The following is a 22317-nucleotide window of genomic DNA, read 5'->3' as shown; positions in this document are numbered from 1 at the left end:
ATGCTCCTCGCCAGGGGGCTCTAAGCCGTACTGTTCTGATAGTGACTGGTGGGTTCGAACTATCTGGACAGAAATGCCTATATTCTGGCACCAGCACATACAGGAGAGAACAGAAAGAAAGGCAATCTAAAATTGGTTGTTCATCACCACATATATCATACTTTTAATCAATGTGAGCGGATGAAGACCAAGTTTAAAAACAGAAGGAGAGTAATAAATTGAGTATATAATGCTCAATTACTCTCAAAAGAGCAACAGATGTGAGAGGTCTATGACTATTATAGTACCTCTAGGATAAGGTCGACATGTTTCGCGTCGTGCGGTCCAAAGGGATCCAATGACGCTTCATCAGGACCAAAATTTAGTTCTTCTCCAATTAAAGAAAAAAATCTCAATATTAAAATAGAAACACCGGTCACTTACATTAAAGTAAACTGGCTAGGTCAAAGTCAAGTCGCCCTAGAAAACAAAAGGAAAAGAAAAACTGACAAACACCAAAATATCCCAACTGTGGTTGTAGAGGTGTGTATGTGAGCTGTATATGTGATGATCATAAAACGTGTCAAAAACGGTACAACAAGACAGGCTTACCATCCCCAAATTGAAAACAGGCTCCTTGGGAGGCGCGTTCCAAGGGCTCAGAACAACACTGTGTCTAATGGACATAAAACATTGACAGAGATTAACATAGTAAATGTCATGAAGATAGTCTGTAGAACAAATGCTGTCCTGTAGGAAAAGGGCATAATACATGAATGGTGTAACAAGTTGTCAACAATTAGACAATTAGACTTAAGCCAAACCTTAGACATTGTAAGTGCAGGGTAGCCATAAGAGTATATGGTCTGGGAGTCTGTCATGCACGAACTCCACAGCACCATAATGGCTACACTGAAAACTGTGAAGTTTGGTATCAAACTTCTCAGCTCAATAAATGCACACTGATGCCAGTGTATATTTTATTGTAACATACACCCCAGAGGGCACCTTAGAGGTGCCCCCTGAAACCTTAACCAACTACCCGTGTAGGCTGACTGGTTTTAGCAGCCTGCCACACTCGAGACATGTTGCTGGCCACATGGGGAGAGTGCCTTTGTCACTCGGTGGCTAGTAACAAAGCCTGTACTGGGTGGAGATGCTTATCACCTCCCCCTTGCAGGAACTGTAACACCTGGCGGTGAGCCTGAAAGGCTCACCCCTTTGTTACAGCATCCCAGGGCATTCCAGCTAGTGGAGTTGCCCGCCCCCTCCGGCCACGGCCCCACTTTTGGCGGCAAGGCCGGAGGAGATAATGAGAAAAACAAGGAGGAGTCACTGGCCAGTCAGGACAGCTCCTAAGGCAACCTGAGCTGAGGTGACTCTGACTTTTAGAAATCCTCCATCTTGCAGATGGAGGATTCTCCCAATAGGAATGTGACCCCCTCCCCTTGGGAGGAGGCACAAAGAGGGTGTAGCCACCCTAAGGGCTAGTAGCCATTGGCTACTGCCCTCCCAGACCTAAACACACCCCTACATTCCGTATTTAGGGGCTCCCCAGAACCTAGGAACTGAGATTCCTGCAACCTAAGAAGAAGAGGACTGCTAAGCTGAAAAACCCTGGAGAGAAGACGGAGACACCAACTGCTTTGGCCCCAGCTCTACCGGCCTGTCTCTCCCCCTTCTAAAGACACTGCTCCAGCGACGCTTTCCCCAGGGACCAGCGACCTCTGAATCCTCAGAGGACTGCCCTGCACTAGAAGGACCAAGAACTCCCGAGGACAGCAGCTCTGTTCACCCAAGACTGCAACTTCGTAATAAAGGAGCAACTTTAAAACAACTTGCGTTTCCCGCCGGAAGCGTGAGAGTTGCTACTCTGCACCCGATGCCCCCGGCTCGACTTGTGGAGAACAAACACTTCAGGGAGGATTCTTCGGCGACTGCGAGACCGTGAGTAGCCAGAGTTGCCCCCCCGAGCCCCCACAGCGACGCCTGCAGAGGGAATCCCGAGACTCCCCCTGACCGCGACTGCCTGTTCCTCAGATCCCGACGCCTGGTAAAGACTCTGCACCCGCAGCCCCCAGGACCTGAAGGATCCGAACTCCAGTGCAGGAGTGACCCCCAGGAGGCCCTCTCCCTTGCCCAGGTGGTGGCTACCCCGAGGAGCCTCCCCCCCCCTTGCCTGCCTGCATCGCTGAAGAGACCCCTTGGTCTCCCATTGCTTTCTATTGAAAACCAGACGCTTGTTTGCACGCTGAACCCGGCCGCCCCGCGCTGCTGAGGGTGTACTTTCTGTGTGGACTTGTGTCCCCCCCCGGTGCCCTACAGAAACCCCCCTGGTCTGCCCTCCGAAGACGCGGGTACTTACCTGCTGGCAGACTGGAACCGGGGCACCCCCTTCTCCATTGAAGCCTATGCGTTTTAGGCACCACTTTGACCTCTGCACCTGACCGGCCCTGAGCTGCTGGTGTGGCAACTTTGGGTTGCCCTGAACCCCCAACGGTGGGCTACCTTGGACCCAAACTTGAACCCCGTAGGTGGTTTACTTACCTGCAAAAACTAACTAACTCTTACTCCCCCCAGGAACTGTTGAAAATTGCACTGTCTAGTTTTAAAATAGCTATATGTGATTTATTTGAAAACTGTGCATGCTATTTTGATTATTCAAAGTTCCTAAAGTACCTACCTGCAATACCTTTCATTTGAAGTATTACATGTAAAATTTGAACCTGTGGTTCTTAAAATAAACTAAGAAAGTATATTTTTCTATACAAAAACCTATTGGCCTGGAATTGTTTGAGTGTGTGTTCCTCATTTATTGCTTGTGTATGAACAACAAATGCTTAACACTACTTTGATAAGCCTACTGCTCGACCACGCTACCACGAAATAGAGCATTAGTATTATCTCTTTTTGCCACTATCTTACCTCTAAGGGGAACCCTTGGACTCTGTGCATACCATTCCTTGCTTTGAAATAGTGCATACAGAGCCAACTTCCTACAACTGGCCCTGCACGTAAATATTGGTAGTAACAGCCATCGATGGACTGTATGGTGGTTACCCAAAGGCTCAGGTGCCAAGCTATTTAAAAAGAGAATCACAGATAAACCCAAAAACCACCAGAGGATAAATATATATATCTCAGAAAGGGAGAACTCAATGTACAGATGATGGGAGTCTTGACCATAGAGTGGTCTAATGTGAAAAAACAAAAGCACTCATCATAATCAAAAGGTATGGCTGGATGTATATTTTTACATAAAATAGAGCTTCCATCAGGTGTTTTTATAAATATTAGGAGAGTGAAGTCCAAGGAATGTCATCATTCAACCCTCGTATGTTAGTGCCTAATTTGAACACCCATCTTTGTTCAATCCTGAACAGATGGCCCTCATCATTTGGTCGAACCCTAGGAGCTTCTACTACTACCCACCAAAGATTGTCTGGTGAGTGTGTGGCCTCCAAAAAATGTACACTAAGTTTTGTAGTGATTTTCTTACATCGAATATTGCTTTGATGTTCGTTGATATGGGTCTTGACTAGTCTAGATGTCATGCCAATGTAACGTAAGTCACATGGGCACGTGATCATGTAGACGCAGTTCCCGGTGTTACAGTTAGTGTGTTTCTTAAGACGCCAGGTCCCAATGGGATCTAAGTCTAATGACGTAAGGTGTCTGGTGAGTGGACAGACATTACAGTTACCACAAGGGTGATGACCTTCGATTGGAGGAAGACCCCACAACGTCTTCTGAGTGAAGGTATCTTGACTCTCTTGTTGTGGACGAGTATGGACCACCATATCCTTTATATTAGCTGTACGTTTGAATGCAAAGAGGGGTCTTGCAATATCGCAACCCACACTAGTAAGGATGGACCATCTATTACTAATCAATTTCTTTATCGAATTTGATAAAGGAGTGAAGGTGGATACACATGTTATTCTGGTCTGTGGTCCCTTGTCATAATTTGTTAATAGGGAGTCCCTATTGTTATTTCTAGCCCTTTTTTGTGCTTGATTGACGATTCTAGAAGGGTAGTGACGTTCCATAAGTTTCTCTTGAAGAGAGTCAGCCTGATGGTCAAATTCATGGAATGAACTGCAATTACGTCTCAACCGTAAGAATTGGCCCACGGGTAAATTATCCCGTAGGGATTTTGGATGGTGACTCTCATACAACAGCAGAGAGTTACGATCAGTGGGCTTATGATAGACCGTAGTGGACAGTTTCCCATTCTCAATGGTAATCAGGAGGTCTAAGAAGGGTAACTGTGTAGCAGATACAGTAGTTGTGAATTTCAAAAAGGGATCAAGGGTGTTGATCCAAGCTGTGAAATATTTTGCGGTAGATAGAGGTCCCTGCCAGATAATCAAAATGTCGTCAATATACCGTCGCCTCAGTTTGATGTAATTCTGATACGAATTGAGTGGCGACAGGATGTACTTTTTTTCAAAATCGTACATATATAAGCAGGCCAGGCTAGGTGCAAATGTGCTCCCCATCGATGTCCCTCAGATTTGATGGTAGAATTGGTCCTCAAACTGAAAGAAATTTTCTGTCAGGGCCAATCTGGCACATTGCATGATGAAAGGAACTGGGGAAGACAGGGAATCCGGTGTCTCCTGGAGTGCTGATTCAATTACCTGCAGTGTGACTTCTTGTGGAATATTAGTGTATAGTGCTTCAACATCCAAGGTTATAATACCTTGTACAGTTCCTGAATCATTTATGGACTCAGTTAGATTAAGGACGTCTTTAGTGTCTTTCAAATAAGTTGAAGAACTCTTCACTAATGGCTGTAGAAAATGGTCACAGAAAATCGATAACTGTTCCAAGACTGAACCTATACCCGAGACAATAGGGCATCCAGTAGGAGGTGTTAGGCCCTTATAGACAGTAAAAATATGGAACACAAGGATGGGGTGTGTCAAGAAAATCAGCCTCTTTGGGTGAAATCCACAAGTTGTTACTAGCTTCTTCAGTGAGGACTCTAATCTGGGTCTGTAACCTTCCAGTTGGATCATGCCTTATTTTTGCATAGTAGGTAGAGTCACTTAACAGACGTAAACATTCACCTCTGTAGTCGGTGGAGTTCATAAGCACAATGGCGCCACCTTTATCAGCCTGCTTAATGGTTATGCTAGAATCAGATGCTACGGATAGTAAGGCCTTCTTCTCTTTAGTGGGAGTATTGATGTATGGATGTTTCGGACACAATTTGTTTACATCGGTTAGGACTGCCTTTTCAAAAGTCAAAACTTCACTGGGCATGGTGACAGGTGGTGGAACGAAAGTTGAGTTTTTTTTTTTTAAACCTGAGTCACCTATTTGTGGTTCTACAGTCTTGTCCTTGAAAAAAAAGTGTAAGCGGATTTTACGGAAAAATTGGGCAAGTTCTATATGTAGGCGGAAGAAATCCTCCTCAGGGGTAGGGACAAACCCCAAGCCTCTGTTGAGTACATTTGTTTCGTTCTCTGTGAGGCTCCTGGTTGATAAATTAACAACTAGGTTCTCACTGGAGGATTTTTGGTTTGCCTCCTGGTTACCATCTGGGGTTCTTCTCAGGACCACTGTATGTGCCTGCCTCTTCCTCTCCTTCTGCCTCTGCCTCTGCCCCGGCCGCGGCCTAAAAAAGGCATGTATGGCATCATTGGGCGTGGTTGAAAGAAAGGATAAGGTGGTTGCCAAAGTATGGGTTGGTGTACAGGGTAAGGCGAGTAATTATAGAAAGGTTGAGGTGGGTTATCGTCTGTGCTCCACCCATCAGATGATGAGCCACTACTGTGATTACGAGTTTTTTTGTAAGATGAGGTGGATTCACCTGATGACCGAGATTGGTTGTCTACCTCATAGTCATCCTTAATATAAGGATAAACCTTCTCTTTGCTAATTCTTACAATATCCTTTTGAAGTTTAGTAATCTTCTGCTGAGTTAAAAACTCTTTAGTCTCATTAAGTTCAGCATTAATTTCAGAGAGACGGCTTTTGAAAGCTGTCAACGAAATCGTGATTTTCAAGGTATTTTCTATGGCACTAATTTGGATGGTAATAGTGTGATTTGTCTGTAGTTTCCAAATCTCACAACAAAGTTCATTTCTTTCGATAGTTGTCTTACGGTTAAGTGTATTTTAGAAAAGCTTTGTAGGTTAAGTGTTTTGCTGTAAAGCACACTGATGTCCCATAGGGTCAAGTTACCACTAAATAAACCTAATAAAAATAAAACAGCAAAGTGTTCATGGACTGCCTTTTGTGATTTCACTTGAAGCCAGACTGCCTGCTCTTTGGCCTACTGCATGAAGTGTTTCTTCTACTGTTCTGTTTTTGTGTCCCTCTGCTAGACAAATTCATAGCTGCAGCATGGTCTCATATATGTTCACAAAATATCGCATTCCTGGGAATGAGGAAAGATTCCACTGTATTGAAAGGTTTTATTTGGTTTGATCTGATAAAAGTAGTTGAAAGAGGTAATGCTTTGCTCAGATACGTTACCTGTACCTTTATTTAAAATGTACCAGAGGTTCACATCCTGATGTGAAAAAATTCAAGAACATGAATCGGGGAAAGAGACCAATGCTGAAGACCAGTTGTTAATTACAGATAAGTAACATTTTGTTTTGACAGAGAAATATAGCGTTCGATGGCATCTGTCGCTGTAGATACACATGGTCTGCATTAGCTCGCCATCTGGTGTTGGGTCGGAGTGTTACAAGTTGTTTTTCTTCGAAGAAGTGTTTTCGAGTCACTGGACCGAGTGGCTCCTCCTTCTGTGCTCATTGCGCATGGGCGTCGACTCCATCTTCGATTGTTTTCTTTCCGCCATCGGGTTCGGACGTGTTCCTGTCGCTCCGAGTTTCGGAACGGAAAGATAGCTGAAAACGGAAGATTTTCGACGGTATCGTTGCGAACCGGTTCGAGATAAACACATACGACAACGCATTGAACATCGAAGCGCTTCGGTGCCCTTCGGGGTAGATTTCGGCACACCATTGGGGCCTAGTCGGCCCGACCGCGTGGAGAACAACGCCGATGGAACGGACCCCGTTTCGATTCTGCCCTGAATGCCACAACAAATATCCTTATACGGACCAACACTCGGTCTGTAACCTGTGCCTGTCACCCGAGCACAGCGAAGAATCCTGTGAGGCCTGTCGGGCGTTCCGGTCCCGAAAAACTCTGCGCGACCGTCGATCAAGAAGACTGCAGATGGCGTCCACGCCAAAAGAGCATCGACAGTTTGAGACAGAAGAGGAACAGGAGGAATCCTTTTCCATCCAGGATTCAGACTCCGACGAACTCGACCATCCAAAAACAGTGAGTAAGACGTCGAGATCAGAAATTAAAAAAGGCAAAAAAGCCCAGGGGACGCCACTGCCAACCGGCCATGGCTCAACCCAAATTCACGGTGACCAACAATCGGCACCGAAAAAGGCCCATTCAGTGTCGAGATCGTCCGACTCCGGTCGAGACACCGGCACGCAGCCTCCTCGGGACCGAGAGAGTGCTAAAGAGAAGCATCGACACCGAGAGTTCGGTGTCGACACGGATCGACGCCGAGACAGTGGCGCCGAAGATCATAGAGGCCAAGATTTTTCGGCACAAAAGAAGAGGAAGGTTACCTCGGAGCCGAAAAAACAAACAACAGGGTTTTCGGAGCCGAAAAAAGCACCAACAGACCCAGTTTCAGGCTCCTATACTGAAGAACTTTCTATGTCTTCACAAATGAAAAGACACAGATTCGAACAGGAACTGCAATCCACTGAAGTGGATCACACGCAGAAGCGTATCTTTATTCAGCAGGGGACAGGGAAGATCAGTACCCTTCCACCCGTCAAAAGAAAGAGAACACTTCAGTTTGTAGCACGAGAGGCTCCTCAGCAACAAACAGCAAAGACGGTAACACCTCCTCCCTCGCCTCCACCTGTAACTCCGGCTTCACCAACTTACACCCCGTCACATTCGCCGGCTCACACCGCCATGAGCCACGACGACCAAGATCAAGACGCGTGGGACTTGTACGATGCACCAGTGTCTGATAACAGCCCAGACACATACCCAACTAGGCCATCACCACCTGAGGACAGCACAGCCTATTCACAAGTGGTGGCTAGAGCAGCTCAGTTCCATAATGTGGAACTACACTCTGAACAAGTAGAGGATGACTTTTTATTTAACACCCTCTCCTCCACCCACAGCTCCTACCAAAGCCTGCCTATGCTCCCAGGCATGCTTCGCCATGCAAAGGAGATCTTCAAAGAGCCAGTCAAAAGCAGGGCAGTAACGCCTAGAGTGGACAAAAAATATAAGGCGCCTCCTACGGACCCTGTATTCATCACCTCTCAGCTGCCACCAGATTCTGTGGTGGTAGGGGCTGCCAGAAAACGGGCAAATTCACACACTTCTGGGGATGCACCTCCCCCAGATAAAGAAAGCAGAAAGTTTGATGCAGCCGGGAAGAGGGTCGCTGTCCAGGCAGCAAACCAGTGGCGCATCGCAAACTCACAAGCGCTGCTAGCGCGATACGACAGAGCCCACTGGGATGAGATGCAGCATCTCATTGAACATCTCCCAAAAGATCTACAAAAAAGAGCAAAACAGGTTGTTGAAGAAGGTCAAAACATTTCCAACAATCAAATACGCTCCTCTATGGATGCAGCAGACACAGCCGCAAGGACCATTAATACGTCGGTTACCATCCGTAGGCACGCATGGCTCAGAACGTCTGGATTCAAGCCAGAAATTCAGCAGGCAGTACTTAACATGCCAGTAAACGAAAAAATGCTGTTCGGTCCGGAGGTCGACACAGCCATAGAAAAGCTCAAAAAGGACACTGACACTGCCAAGGCCATGGGCGCACTCTACTCCCCGCAGAGCAGAGGATCTTATACCACCTTCCGCAAAACACCTTTTAGAGGAGGGTTTCGGGGTCAGGCCACAAAAGCCAGTACCTCAGTCCGCACCGTCCACCTACCAGGGACAGTACAGGGGAGGCTTTCGGGGCCAGTATAGAGGAGGGCAATTCCCTAGGAATAGAGGAAGATTTCAAAGCCCCAAAACCACTACCAACAAGCAGTGACTCACACGTCACTCACCCCCCCCACACAACACCAGTGGGGGGAAGGATAGGTCAATATTACGAAGCATGGGAGGAAATAACTACAGACACATGGGTCCTAGCAATTATCCAACATGGTTATTGCATAGAATTCCTGCAATTCCCTCCAGACATACCACCAAAATCACAAAATTTATCAAAACACCATTCACAGCTTCTAGAGATAGAAGTTCAAGCACTACTGCAAAAAAATGCAATAGAATTAGTACCAAGCACACAAATAAACACAGGAGTTTATTCACTGTACTTCTTGATACCAAAAAAGGACAAAACACTGAGACCAATTCTGGACCTCAGAGTAGTAAACACATTCATCAAATCAGACCACTTTCACATGGTCACACTACAAGAAGTGTTACCATTGCTCAAAAAACACAACTACATGACAACCCTAGACCTCAAAGACGCATATTTCCATATACCAATACATCAATCACACAGAAAATATCTAAGGTTTGTATTCAAAGGAATACATTACCAATTCAAAGTATTGCCTTTCGGTTTAACAACCGCTCCAAGGGTATTCACAAAATGCCTAGCAGTAGTCGCTGCACACATCAGAAGGCAGCAAATACATGTATTCCCGTATCTAGACGACTGGCTAATCAAAACCAGTTCGCTCACACAATGCTCAAACCACACAAATCAAGTCATACAAACCCTCTACAAACTAGGGTTCACCGTCAACTTTGCAAAATCCAACATTCAGCCAAGCAAAGTACAGCAATATCTAGGAGCCATAATAGACACGGCAAAAGGAGTAGCAACGCCAACTCCACAAAGAATTCACAATTTCAACAGAGTCATTCAACACATGTCTCCAAATCAAACAATACAAGCAAGAACAATACTACAGCTCCTAGGCATGATGTCCTCATGCATAGCCATTGTCCCAAACGCAAGACTGCACATGAGGCCCTTACAACAATGCCTAGCCTCACAGTGGTCTCAAGCACAGGGTCACCTTCTAGATCTGGTGTTAATAGACCGCCAAACTTACCTCTCGCTTCTATGGTGGAACAGTATAAATTTAAACAAAGGGCGGCCTTTCCAAGACCCAGTGCCACAGTACGTAATAACAACAGATGCTTCCATGACAGGGTGGGGAGCACATCTCAATCAACACACCATAAGAGGACAATGGAACATACATCAAACAAAACTGCATATAAATCATCTAGAATTATTAGCAGTTTTTCAAGCACTAAAAGCTTTCCAACCAATCATAACCCACAAATACATCCTTGTCAAAACAGACAACATGACAACGATGTATTATCTAAACAAACAAGGAGGAACACATTCAACGCAGTTAAGCTTATTAGCTCAAAACATATGGAAGTGGGCAATCCACCATCAAATTTGCCTCATAGCACAGTTTATTCCAGGGATCCAGAATCAACTGGCAGACAATCTCTCTCGAGATCACCAACAAGTCCACGAATGGGAAATCCACCCACAAATTCTGAACACCTACTTCACACTCTGGGGAACACCTCAGATAGACTTATTTGCAACAAAAGAGAACGCAAAATGCCAAAACTTCGCGTCCAGATACCCACACAAGCAATCCCAAGGCAATGCCCTATGGATGAACTGGTCAGGAATATTTGCTTACGCTTTTCCTCCTCTCCCTCTCCTCCCTTATCTAGTGAACAAATTGAGTCAAAACAAACTCAAACTCATTTTAATAGCACCAACGTGGGCAAGACAACCCTGGTACACAACACTGCTAGATCTTTCTGTAGTACCCCACATCAAACTGCCGAACAAACCAGATCTGTTAACGCAACACAACCAACAGATCAGACACCCAGATCCAGCATCGCTGAATCTAGCAATCTGGCTCCTGAAATCCTAGAATTCGGACACTTACAACTTAGCCAAGAGTGTATGGAGGTCATAAAGCATGCCAGAAGGCCATCCACTAGACACTGCTACGCAAGTAAGTGGAAAAGATTTGTTTGTTACTGCCATCATAATCAGATACAACCACTAGACGCAACTCCAAAACATATAATAAATTACTTGCTCCATTTACAAAAAGCAAGGCTAGCCTTCTCTTCTATTAAAATACACCTTGCAGCAATATCTGCATACCTGCAGACTACCTATTCAACTTCCTTGTATAGGATACCAGTCATCAAAGCATTCATAGAAGGTCTTAAAAGAATTATACCACCGAGAACACCACCTGTTCCTTCATGGAACCTAAACGTGGTCCTAACAAGACTCATGGGCCCACCTTTCGAACCCATGCACTCTTGCGGAATACAATTCCTAACCTGGAAAGTTGCCTTTCTCATCGCCATTACATCTCTGAGAAGAGTAAGTGAAATTCAAGCGTTCACAACACAGGAACCTTTTATACAAATACATAAAAATAAGGTCGTCCTACGACCTAATCCAAAATTTTTAACAAAAGTTATTTCACCGTTCCATCTAAATCAAACGGTAGAACTACCTGTTTTTTTCCCACAGCCAGATTCTGTGGCTGAAAGAGCACTACATACATTAGATGTCAAAAGAGCATTAATGTACTACATTGACAGAACAAAGAACATCAGAAAGACTAAACAGCTATTTATTGCATTCCAAAAACCTCATGCAGGTAACCCAATATCAAAACAAGGTATAGCCAGATGGATTGTTAAATGCATCCAAATCTGCTACCTTAAAGCAAAAAGACAACTGCCCATTACTCCCAGGGCACATTCAACCAGGAAAAAAGGTGCTTCAATGGCCTTTTTAGGAAACATCCCAATGCATGAAATATGTAAGGCAGCCACATGGTCTACGCCTCACACATTCACCAAACACTACTGTATAGATGTGCTATCCGCACAACAAGCCGCAGTAGGTCAAGCTGTATTAAGAACTCTATTTCAGACAACTTCTACTCCTACAGGCTAATCCACCGCTTATGGGGAAATAACTGCTTACTAGTCTATGCAGACCATGTGTATCTACAGCGACAGATGCCATCGAACTGAAAATGTCACTTACCCAGTGTACATCTGTTCGTGGCATCAGTCGCTGAGATTCACATGGGCCCACCCACCTCCCCGGAAGCCTGTAGCAGTTCAGAAGTTACCTTCAATTTTGTACATTTGTATATATATTATTTAAACCTTTAATAGGTACATACTTACACATTTCATTGCGCGGGCACTATTACTATAGTACAACTCCTACCTCACCCTCTGCGGGGAAAACAATCGAAGATGGAGTCGACGCCCATGCGCAATGAGCACAGAAGGAGGAGCCACTCGGTCCAGTGACTCGAAAACACTTCTTCGAAGAAAAACAACTTGTAACACTCCGACCCAACACCAGATGGCGAGCTAATGCAGACCATGTGAATCTCAGCGACTGATGCCACGAACAGATGTACACTGGGTAAGTGACATTTTCATTCCAGGGTGTTCATGTTGGGGGAGAAATTCAGGGTTTATGAATGCAATGAAGGAATGAATGATGGAAACAAAGACTTCATGCAAGTAACTTTTACTTCTCTTCATGTGTGTGAAATGCTTCAAAGCTAAACTGACCTAAACAGGTTTCTTCCAAATGTATGTATCTCATTCTAAAATTAGCACTTGTATATAACATTGTATTTGTGACTGTTCTAGATTTACCAGTACATACAAAGCCGGTTCTATCGCTCACCTGAGGTGTTGCTTGGAATGCCATATGATTTGGCCATTGATGTGTGGTCCTTGGGTTGTATTCTAGTGGAAATGCACACGGGCGAACCTCTCTTCAGTGGTTCTAATGAGGTAAGCCCTGTCAATTTTCTTCTTCTGTTTACTTTCACTTTTGTAGAAGACAACTCGTCTATTTTTCTCATTGTAATTTGCATTCTTTCTACAAATCATTCAAATGTAAGCAGTACACATTCAAAATTGTATCCAAGTTCATTCTGTTGATTAGCCTCTTGGCAATTCTGTATACCTGTGGTCTTCAAACTGGGGGGCAGGCCTTTTGTGGATTGCAAGATGATTGGTAATACCCTGTACCAGACTAACCTTCTGCATCAGTTTTCCTTTTGTTTTCTCCACTCTTATATGGATTTTCGCCTACACATTTTACACTATCATACATAGAATGCAGAAATCTGTTAAACAATACAAACAATGGTATTGACTTCTAAGTAACACCATATTCAGGAATGCTTGGCTTTGACGCTCTGATCCAAGGAGGACTGGAAACATTCGATGATGTCTGTTGCAGCCCTTGCACTGGCACCAGGTGATCCAAAAGCATGTCATGGTTTACCATACTGAAGGCCACAGACACATGCTTCGTCACCGACAGTGCCACCCCCAGTGAACAGCAGAATGTCGTCCTGAAACTGTAAGAGAGCTCACTGAATAAGAAACATCCATGTGCATAAAGAAACTTTCAGAGAGGGCTCTAAGGAATACCTATAAAACATGTGCTAGGAGAGCATATATGGTGTTTTTGGTGCAGGACTAGGATGTTTTTTGGCTCGTTTGATATGGACTGCCAGAGAACTCCAGATTTTGGAGGAGTTTCCAGAGGTTCCCCTTCTTCGCGATAGTGATTTTGTCCGCAAGGTATTCAGGGGTGCCCATGTGCAATGTCTATTTTAATTACCACACACCAGTTGGTCAGCAGGTTTTCATAGTTTTTAGGGAAGTGCACCTTTTCTTCAGAAGTCAAGTGATTAAGGCTTTCCTATGTACAGTCCATGATTTGAGTGGGTTGCATATTTATCTTCTGTTTCTGCTGTGACTTGTAGGTGGTATTTAGCTGCGGTTTGATGGGTGTTTAGTCCAATTTGAATCAAGAGTGATGCCCTGTGCTTTGGTAGAGGAAATTGTCTTCCTTTGATTTCTTCATGTATTGCCTATAGGGGCATACTATTTGAATGGAAGCTGATAGCTGAAGTGAGGATAGAGGGCCATTAGGTATGTTTTTTGATTCTTTCAAGTTGATGTGTCATCTGTGATTGGACCTCAGATAAACATCTTAAGTGTATGAATGTTATTTGTACAGTCTATTTGTAGGTTAAACTGAATATTGGCTGTATATGGGTGGTACGGTACTCCAGACTTGTAGAGTAACTTGCCTAAAGGTTCAGTATATAGATTGCAATGTACAAGGGCAACAATAAACCTTTGGGGAACTTTGAAGGGTGTTGGTGTCAATCTCAGGGGTGCTTCATAAATCTTCTTGTCCTGTTAAAACAAATCAAGGTATCCTTTTGGTGCCATGTAGTACGGTGACAAATTGTCAGCAATCTCATTATATATGGGCTCTGATAATAGACTCTCTGATTATGCCAGGGCTCATATACTATAGTAGGGCTTGAATACTAGTAATTTCCTTATTTTGGCTCCTTTCAGAATATCTCCATCATGAGGCTGGAAGGTAAGCAATAGATCTATGGTTTGGATGCACTTTTGAGTCTGTGCAAACCTACTGAGTTACATCTTTTTAGGGGTTTTCACCTGCTCTTCTCTAGTCTTTTCCCATACAGAGAAATGGTGGAAATCTATTCCTGACAAGAGCAGACGTAAAACTTCCTCCAGGGTTGGGAAAAATTGGTTGACTGAAAAATGAACTTGTAAACGCTCAACAAATTTTCTCACGACCAAATCTACACATGCATATTTGCTCATTGTTAAATACAGATCACAGAGATTTTCTAGGAATATGATTTCCTGGCCCGCTTCTTTAAATTATTGTTAATTCATGAAAGCCGTAAATCTTTATTACCACTGCGTGACCTATGCTATGTCGCATTTATATGATTTTCTTTAAGAATTGGGCCTGTAATTGGTTATCCAAGACCTTTTGTTTGCAGTAGAATTCTATCTCTCTGTGGTTGGCCTCACTGTAAGTGACAGCATTCTACTCTTTCACAAGGAGCTTATGGGCACATAAAGTAGTTTTGTTCAGTGACCTGAACTACAGTGGAAAGGGTTGCTTTTGAAAACCAAAAATATTTTTGATTTTTGCCAATGTCTGCTTTGATGGTGAGGGTCCAGCAGCTCCCACAGCAAAACAGTTTTATAAAAAAAAACATGTCAAAACAAGACACACAGCGACAAAACCAAAGTGCTGGCCAACGATGTCAGACCTGTTGGCTTTGCCAATGCTTGTTTATCTTTGTTTCCCATAATCTTGTTGGAACTGGTTACACAGTTTTATTTTTCTCTCATTATGAATTTGTTTTCGGAAATACTAGCATAGATCAACACATTGTACTGAATGATGCTTTAACCAAATCGTAGCTTAATTTTGCAGTAGTTTAGCAAAACGTTTTTTCCCTTCTTGTATTTTTTATGAACATTTTATTCTTAAAGCAAAAAATCACCAATCTTTCATTGAAGCTTCGGCAAATGTTTGCGTCCAGCCAGAGAGCATACTTGGAGCAATATACATAGCCCCATATTGTTAAACTTTGCAAATGTGTGTGTAATTTTTTTTATACTGGAACCACTGTCAGTAGTGCAATCCAAGCTTGCATTTCTTTAGATTGCTCACCCATATAATAAAGACTTTGCATTAATGAACCATAAATAGAAGTTTGAACAGCATTAACAGATGGGCACAAATGTTTCCTTAACTGCAGACAAGCCCTTCCCAGATCATAATGTGGTACTGTAAACTTGCTGCCAAAGGTTTTGTGCCGCATGGGGTTGTGCTTTCTTGTCCCACGTACAAAATAAACAAGAAAACTTGTTGCCCTTGGCCCCAGACAATATGTTTTGGACGTCGGGGTATAGGAATTCCACAGCCTGCCAATGTAAAGGAAGAGATGGCAATTTTTTTTTTTACTTTTTATTGAAACTTTGCTCTGCATACATGGGAAATTACTAGAGTATCACAAGACATACATAGCAATAAAAAAATCCGTTGTCAGGGATAGTTTGGCTATATCTCATGAATGGTGCTTTTTCGGCCTACTAGATTACTTGGAACGTACACCATTGTCAATTCAAAAGGTGTTGTAAAGAAATGGCTCCCTGTTGCAGTTACCCCCCACTTTTTGCCTGATACTGATGCTGACTTGACTGAGAAGTGTGCTGGGACCCTGCTAACCAGGCCCCAGCACCAGTGTTATTTCACCTAAAATGTACTTTTGATTCCACAATTGGCACACCCTGGCATCCAGGTAAGTCCCTTGTAACTGGTACCCCTGGTACCAAGGGCCCTGATGCCAGGGAAGGTCTCTAAGGGCTGCAGCATATCTTATGCCACCCTGGGAACCCCTCACTCAGCATAGACACCCTGCTTGCCAGCTTGTGTGTGCTGATGAGAACAAAACGAGTAAGTCGACATGGCACTCCCCTCAGGGTGCCATGCCAACCTCACACTGCCTATGCAGTATAGATAAGTCACCCCTCTAGTAGGCCTTACAGCCCTAAGGCAGGGTGCACTATACCATAGGTGAGGGCACCAGTGCATGAGCACTATGCCCCTACAGTGTCTAAGCAAAACCTTAGACATTGTAAGTGCAGGGTAGCCATAAAAGTATATGGTCTGGGAGTCTGTCAAAAACGAACTCCACAGCTCCATAATGGCTACACTGAATACTGGGAAGTTTAGTATCAAACTTCTCAGAATAATAAACCCACACTGATGCCAGTGTTGGATTTATTAAAAAATGCACACAGAGAGCATCTTAGAGATGCCCCCTGTATTTTACACAATTGTTCAGTGCAGGACTGACTGGTCTGTGCCAGCCTGCTGCTGAGAGACGAGTTTCTGACCTCATGCGGTGAGAGCCTTTGTGCCCTCTAAGGACAGAAACAAAGCCTGCTCTGGGTGGAGGTGCTTCACACCTCCCCCCTGCAGGAACTGTAACACCTAGCAGTGAGCTTCAAAGGCTCAAGCTTCGTGTTACAATGCCCCAGGGCACTCCAGCTAGTGGAGATGCCCGCCTCCTGGACCCAGTCCCCACTTTTGGCGGCAAGTCCAGGAGAGATAATGAGAAAAACAAGGAGGAGTCACTGGCCAGTCAGGACAGCCCCTAAGGTGTCCTGAGCTGAGGTGACTGACTTTTAGAAATCCTCCATCTTGTAGAAGGAGGATTCCCCCAATAGGGATAGGAATGTGACCCCCTCCCCTTGGGAGGAGGCACAAAGAGGGTGTACCCACCCTCAGGGCTAGAAGCCATTGGCTACTAACCCCCCAGACCTAAACACACCCTTAAATTTAGTATTTAAGGGCTCCCCTGAACCTAAGAATTTAGATTCCTGAAACTACAAGAAGAAGAAGACTGCTGAGCTGAAAAACCCCTGCAGAGGAAGAACAGAAGACACCAACTGCTTTGGCCCCAGTCCTACCGGCCTGTCTCCTGCCTTCCAAAGAAACCTGCTCCAGCGACGCTTTCCAAAGGACCAGCGACCTCTGAATCCTCAGAGGACTGCCCTGCTTCAAGAAAGACAAGAAACTCCTGAGGACAGCGGCCCTGCTCGAAAAGACTGCAACTTTGTTTCGAAGGAGCAGATTTAAAGACCCCTGCAACTCCCCGCAAGAAGCGTGAGACTTGCAACACTGCACCCGGCGACCCCGACTCGACTGGTGGAGAACCAACACCTCAGGGGAGGACCCTCCGGCGACTCCGAGACTGTGAGTAACCAAAGTTGTCCCCCCTGAGCCCCCACAGCGACGCCTGCAGAGGGAATCCCGAGGCTCCCCTGACCGCGACTGCCTGATCCTAAAGTCCCGACGGCTGGAAAAGACCCTGCACCCGCAGCACCTGAAGGAACGGAACTTCTGTGCAGGAGTGACCCCCAGGAGGCCCTCTCTCTTGCCCAGGTGGTGGCTACCCCGAGGAGCCCCCCTCTTGCCTGCCTGCACCGCTGAAGAGATCCCTTGGTCTCTCATTGAACATCATTGAAAACCCGACGCGTGTTTGCACACTGCACCCGGCCGCCCCCGCGCTGCTGAGGGTGTACTTTTTGTGCTGACTTGTGTCCCCCCCGGTGCCCTACAAAACCCCCCTGGTCTGCCCTCCGAAGACGCGGGTACTTACCTGCTGGCAGACCGGAACCGGGGCACCCCCTTCTCTCCATTGAAGCCTATGTGTTTTGGGCACCTCTTTGACCTCTGCACCTGACCGGCCCTGAGCTGCTGGTGTGGTAACTTTGGGGTTGCTCTGAACCCCCAACGGTGGGCTACCTTGGACCCAAACCTGAGACTTGTAAGTGATTTACTTACCTGCTAAAACTAACAATAACTTAGCTCCCCCAGGAACTGTGAAAATTGCACTGTGTCCACTTTTAAAACAGCTATTCGTGTTTTATGTGAAAAGTATATATGCTACTGTAATTATTCAAAGTTCCTAAAGTACTTACCTGCAATACCTTTCAAATGAGATATTACATGTAGAATTTGAACCTGTGGTTCTTAAAATAAACTAAGAAAATATATTTTTCTATAACAAAACCTATTGGCTGGATTTGTCTCTGAGTGTGTGTTCCTCATTTATTGCCTGTGTGTATGTACAACAAATGCTTAACACTACTCCTTTGATAAGCCTACTGCTCGACCACACTACCACAAAATAGAGCATTAGTATTATCTCTTTTTGCCACTATCTTGCCTCTAAGGGGAACCCTTGGACTCTGTGCATACTATTCCTTACTTTGAAATAGTGCATACCGAGCCAACTTCCTACAGGTGTAATTCAACTTTCCTGTCCCGTCCGATACTGCACCCCCCCCCCCAAACAATAACATCTATGGTCTCTCCAGGCCTCCCATTCTTTTTCTGACTTCTTGGGGGCAGCCTGTACTCTAGTAAACTACCTCTTCTGCCCTTTGGCACCAATCCAGGTCCAACTGCCCTGCCCCATACCCGTGCTATGTTTCATTTGGCCATTTCCGCAGCCATCACTAACCAGATCTTTTGGTACATAGGCCAGGTGTCCTCCAAGGATATTCAGGAGGAGCCATTTTGCATCCATGGAACTGTCAGTGACGGAACATGGCACATTAACTCAGTGACTTTCTTCCTGAGATAATGTATCACTGGGCAATTCCAGAAGATATGGAAGAATGTGCCCTCCTGATTGCATCCCTTGAGGCACAGTGGTGTCTGCTCTAGTTATCTTGTATATTAGGCTCCTTGAGTAGTACGACCTGTGCAGAATTCTAAGTTGGACTCCCCTAAACTGGGCACGAATGGCCATTTTCATTGTGCTCTGGAGGGCTTCCACACAGTCCTCATTGTATGTCAGCTTGGTTATCAGCCCTTGCATCTGTGTCCCCAACTGATCAGGGGTCACCTCTAGAGGTGATGTCTCTGGTAATTGTTCTCTCTCCAGTATATGTCTCTTAAGGGCATGCCCCAATTGAGGGCACCTGTATTTCTCGGATTCCACCATTCTGGATCAAAATGTGCTATGCTTTGGTTAAGAAGCAACCCCCTGAGTGTTTGTGTGCTCTCTCTTCAAGAGCAACTGCCGCAACCATTGCGTTAGCACCCGGAGTTCTAGTCCTGGACATCTGCCATGCAGCAACATGGGAGGCCTTCATGTGGCCACTTATACACTATTGCCTGGACAGTCCGGTCCGCAAGGACGATTACTTTGGCTGTTCGGTCCAACTTAGTATGATCTTGGTTTGCAGACCCACCTCCAGGGATGGTATTGCTTGGGTATCTATTCTGAGGTAAGGAATGTGCAACTAGAAGTCTTTATCAGATGAACAAGTTACTTATCTTCGGTAACAAATTATTTGGTAGAGACATATTCTAGTTGCAGATTCCTTACCAACCCACCCATCCTTCCGCTGCATTTCTAGGGACAGGGACTTCCCTTTCAGGACCCTAGTTCTGGTGCACCAGTCTTTGTTCTTCATGGCTTTGTGCTTCTGGTGTGGTAAGTCATGGCGACCACGACACCAGCAACAGACACAGCGTCGACAAACTCCACCTGACGACACGCTAATGTAAGGAATCTGCATCTAGAGTGTCTCTACCAGATATTTAGTTACTGAAGGTAAGTAACTTGTCAATTTCTTCCAACAGGCCGTTTTGTAGATTTGATTTTTTTTTTTATGAGGACTAACATCTTAATCTAAAAATAGGGATCTGCATTCTCTTCATTTTTATGTTTTTTGAGGTGTCATGAGACTCCTAAAATATTTTCCAGAGTTTTTGATGAAAGTGAAGAGTCGTACAGATGTGGAAGTGGATGTTAACACCATTACTCTGGAAGAGGTTTTGAAATTGAACAGTTTTTCTGGCACTAGGATCAAGAATTCACCCTTTCACATGGTTCATGGTATTGAATTCTTCCTACAGGCAGAATCTCTTTGTCAATCCCTGTGCATCTCCGCTGTTCCCTGAACTCAGCCAGTTATAACTCCCACTTCCTTCCTATATATTTTACTGCACTAATATTCTATTCCTGTCAAATCTAGGAATTTTATGACATCTGCCTTCTGAAGGATGTCTACCTCTGCGTACTGACATTAGTTTTTCTTTCTTTCGCTCTCATTCTTTCTTTTTCTCTTACCTTCTACGTGGATATGTAGCTGCACTTCCAACTTTATTGCTTTTCAAATTACTCCAAACTTTGTCACAGACAGTGGACCAGTTGTCTCCCCCAAAAACAGTATTAAAGCGATGTAGCAAGTGCAGTAACAGATGTCCGTCACTGACCTGCACGAAGTGTGGTTTTGGTGCTTGGGCTACTGTTATGACTTAATTGTATACAAGTACACCCTCATGCATAAGAAGACAGTCCGAGAGCAGGAACACTATTACCGTAACAACCAGGTTTGACGGCAGGGCCATTTTCCCTGCTCCACTCATCAGCCTCGTCACCTTCAAGAGGTAATGTTGTGGTATCTTTTCTAAAGATAAGGAATCTGTAGCTTAAAGAAGATAACTGGTAATCAGAAAATGTTTTCACTTATTCCCCAAATAATTTCTCCAATGGAAAGATGACTTAGCAGGGCACTGGCCCTTCAATGCATACATAAACTGTCTCGTAGATGAAATGTCTTCGAGGAACAATCATTTAATATTTCAGTATGTTAATGGCAAGGTTTCTTGCATACCTCAGCATTTCTAATCCCTTTATGCTGAGGGCAGCTTATGTGCTTGAGGTTAGAGCTAGATAGCGTTTGTTGCCTTTAGTGTCATGTCACCTTAGGTTTCCTTTAATGAGCACTTTGACCCCTCTTATAAAAATTGTTCTTCAGGGGGATGCCTGCTTTGAAACGTTTTGCAGTAAATAATCAGATCATAAAGCATTATCTATACCTGCATCTAAGAATTATTTACCATGTAGGGCCTTGTACTGGTGGCACTCAAACCTGCCTTCCCAGAGGGGCTTACACCTTGGTCTTTTATAAATACCCTTAAGGATGGGTTGAAGGATTTGATGGTAGATGTGCTCTTTGGAAGGGAGCGGGTATGGTGGAGCATGCTTTTTGCACATTCTAGGTTCCTGTGAAAATTATTTGTTCAGTTTAGAGGAATTTGAAATAAAGTAAAGCAGCCATTGTGGTGAGTACTTTTCTCACCCAGGGAATCATGTCAAAAACTCTCAGTTGACCAATCAAAGAGTTTAAGATTTGCAGCTGTTTCTTAATTGTATTCTTCATGTCTTTTTTTGTAATTTTATGAATTTGCTGTGTAGGTGGACCAGATGAATAAGATTGTCGAAGTGCTAGGAATACCTCCAAATCACATGTTGGATCAAGCTCCAAAAGCACGGAAATACTTTGATAAGCTCCCAGAAGGAATGTGGACGGTTAAGAAAAACAAAGATGTGAAGAAGGTACTCATCTAAACTACTGGTGTTGACAGCTTGATATTTCTTGCTTCTTTGTGGCAACAATGATGTCCCTGTTCATTACCTTAAAGATGAAATCTGCATATGTCACTGGATAATACTTTTTCTCAGTTTACTAGACCATAAATCTTTCCCAACGTTTACTGTAGAATTTGCTATTGCTCACTTAAAATGCAGGGCTGGTATGTATCGGAGCTTATACAAGATAAACATTTTCAAGAGAGTGGCATTTCCTGGGTACAGGAGTCTCATCAGGGTCAAAGGAAACAATCCCAAACATTCTTGTCACGTCTTCAATCATGGTAATATCTTTGATAATCGTAAATACATAAGATTTCCAATGGAAGTGTCTAAGCACAGACCACTAGGCGCCAGACTAGATTAGGGAAATTCTTCCAGCAGTGCTCCCATGTACCAATAGGTGGCCCTGTGTGGCTCA

General features: G+C 44.4%; 1 protein-coding gene across 1 annotated transcript in view; it reads left to right on the top strand.

Moving 5' to 3' along the window:
* LOC138246416 (dual specificity tyrosine-phosphorylation-regulated kinase 1B-like) overlaps positions 1–22317 on the top strand; it is a 307149-nt gene that overhangs the window by 220149 nt on the left and 64683 nt on the right. The window contains exons 7-8 of the mRNA XM_069201019.1: positions 12724–12870; positions 21723–21863. Of these exons, the coding sequence (XP_069057120.1) occupies positions 12724–12870; positions 21723–21863 (288 nt within the window). The remainder of the gene's footprint in view (positions 1–12723; positions 12871–21722; positions 21864–22317) is intronic.

This window comes from Pleurodeles waltl, chromosome 7 (genome assembly GCF_031143425.1).
Source record: "Pleurodeles waltl isolate 20211129_DDA chromosome 7, aPleWal1.hap1.20221129, whole genome shotgun sequence".
Classification (NCBI taxonomy): Eukaryota; Metazoa; Chordata; class Amphibia; order Caudata; family Salamandridae; genus Pleurodeles; species Pleurodeles waltl.
This window is presented reverse-complemented; position numbering and strand designations above follow the sequence as displayed.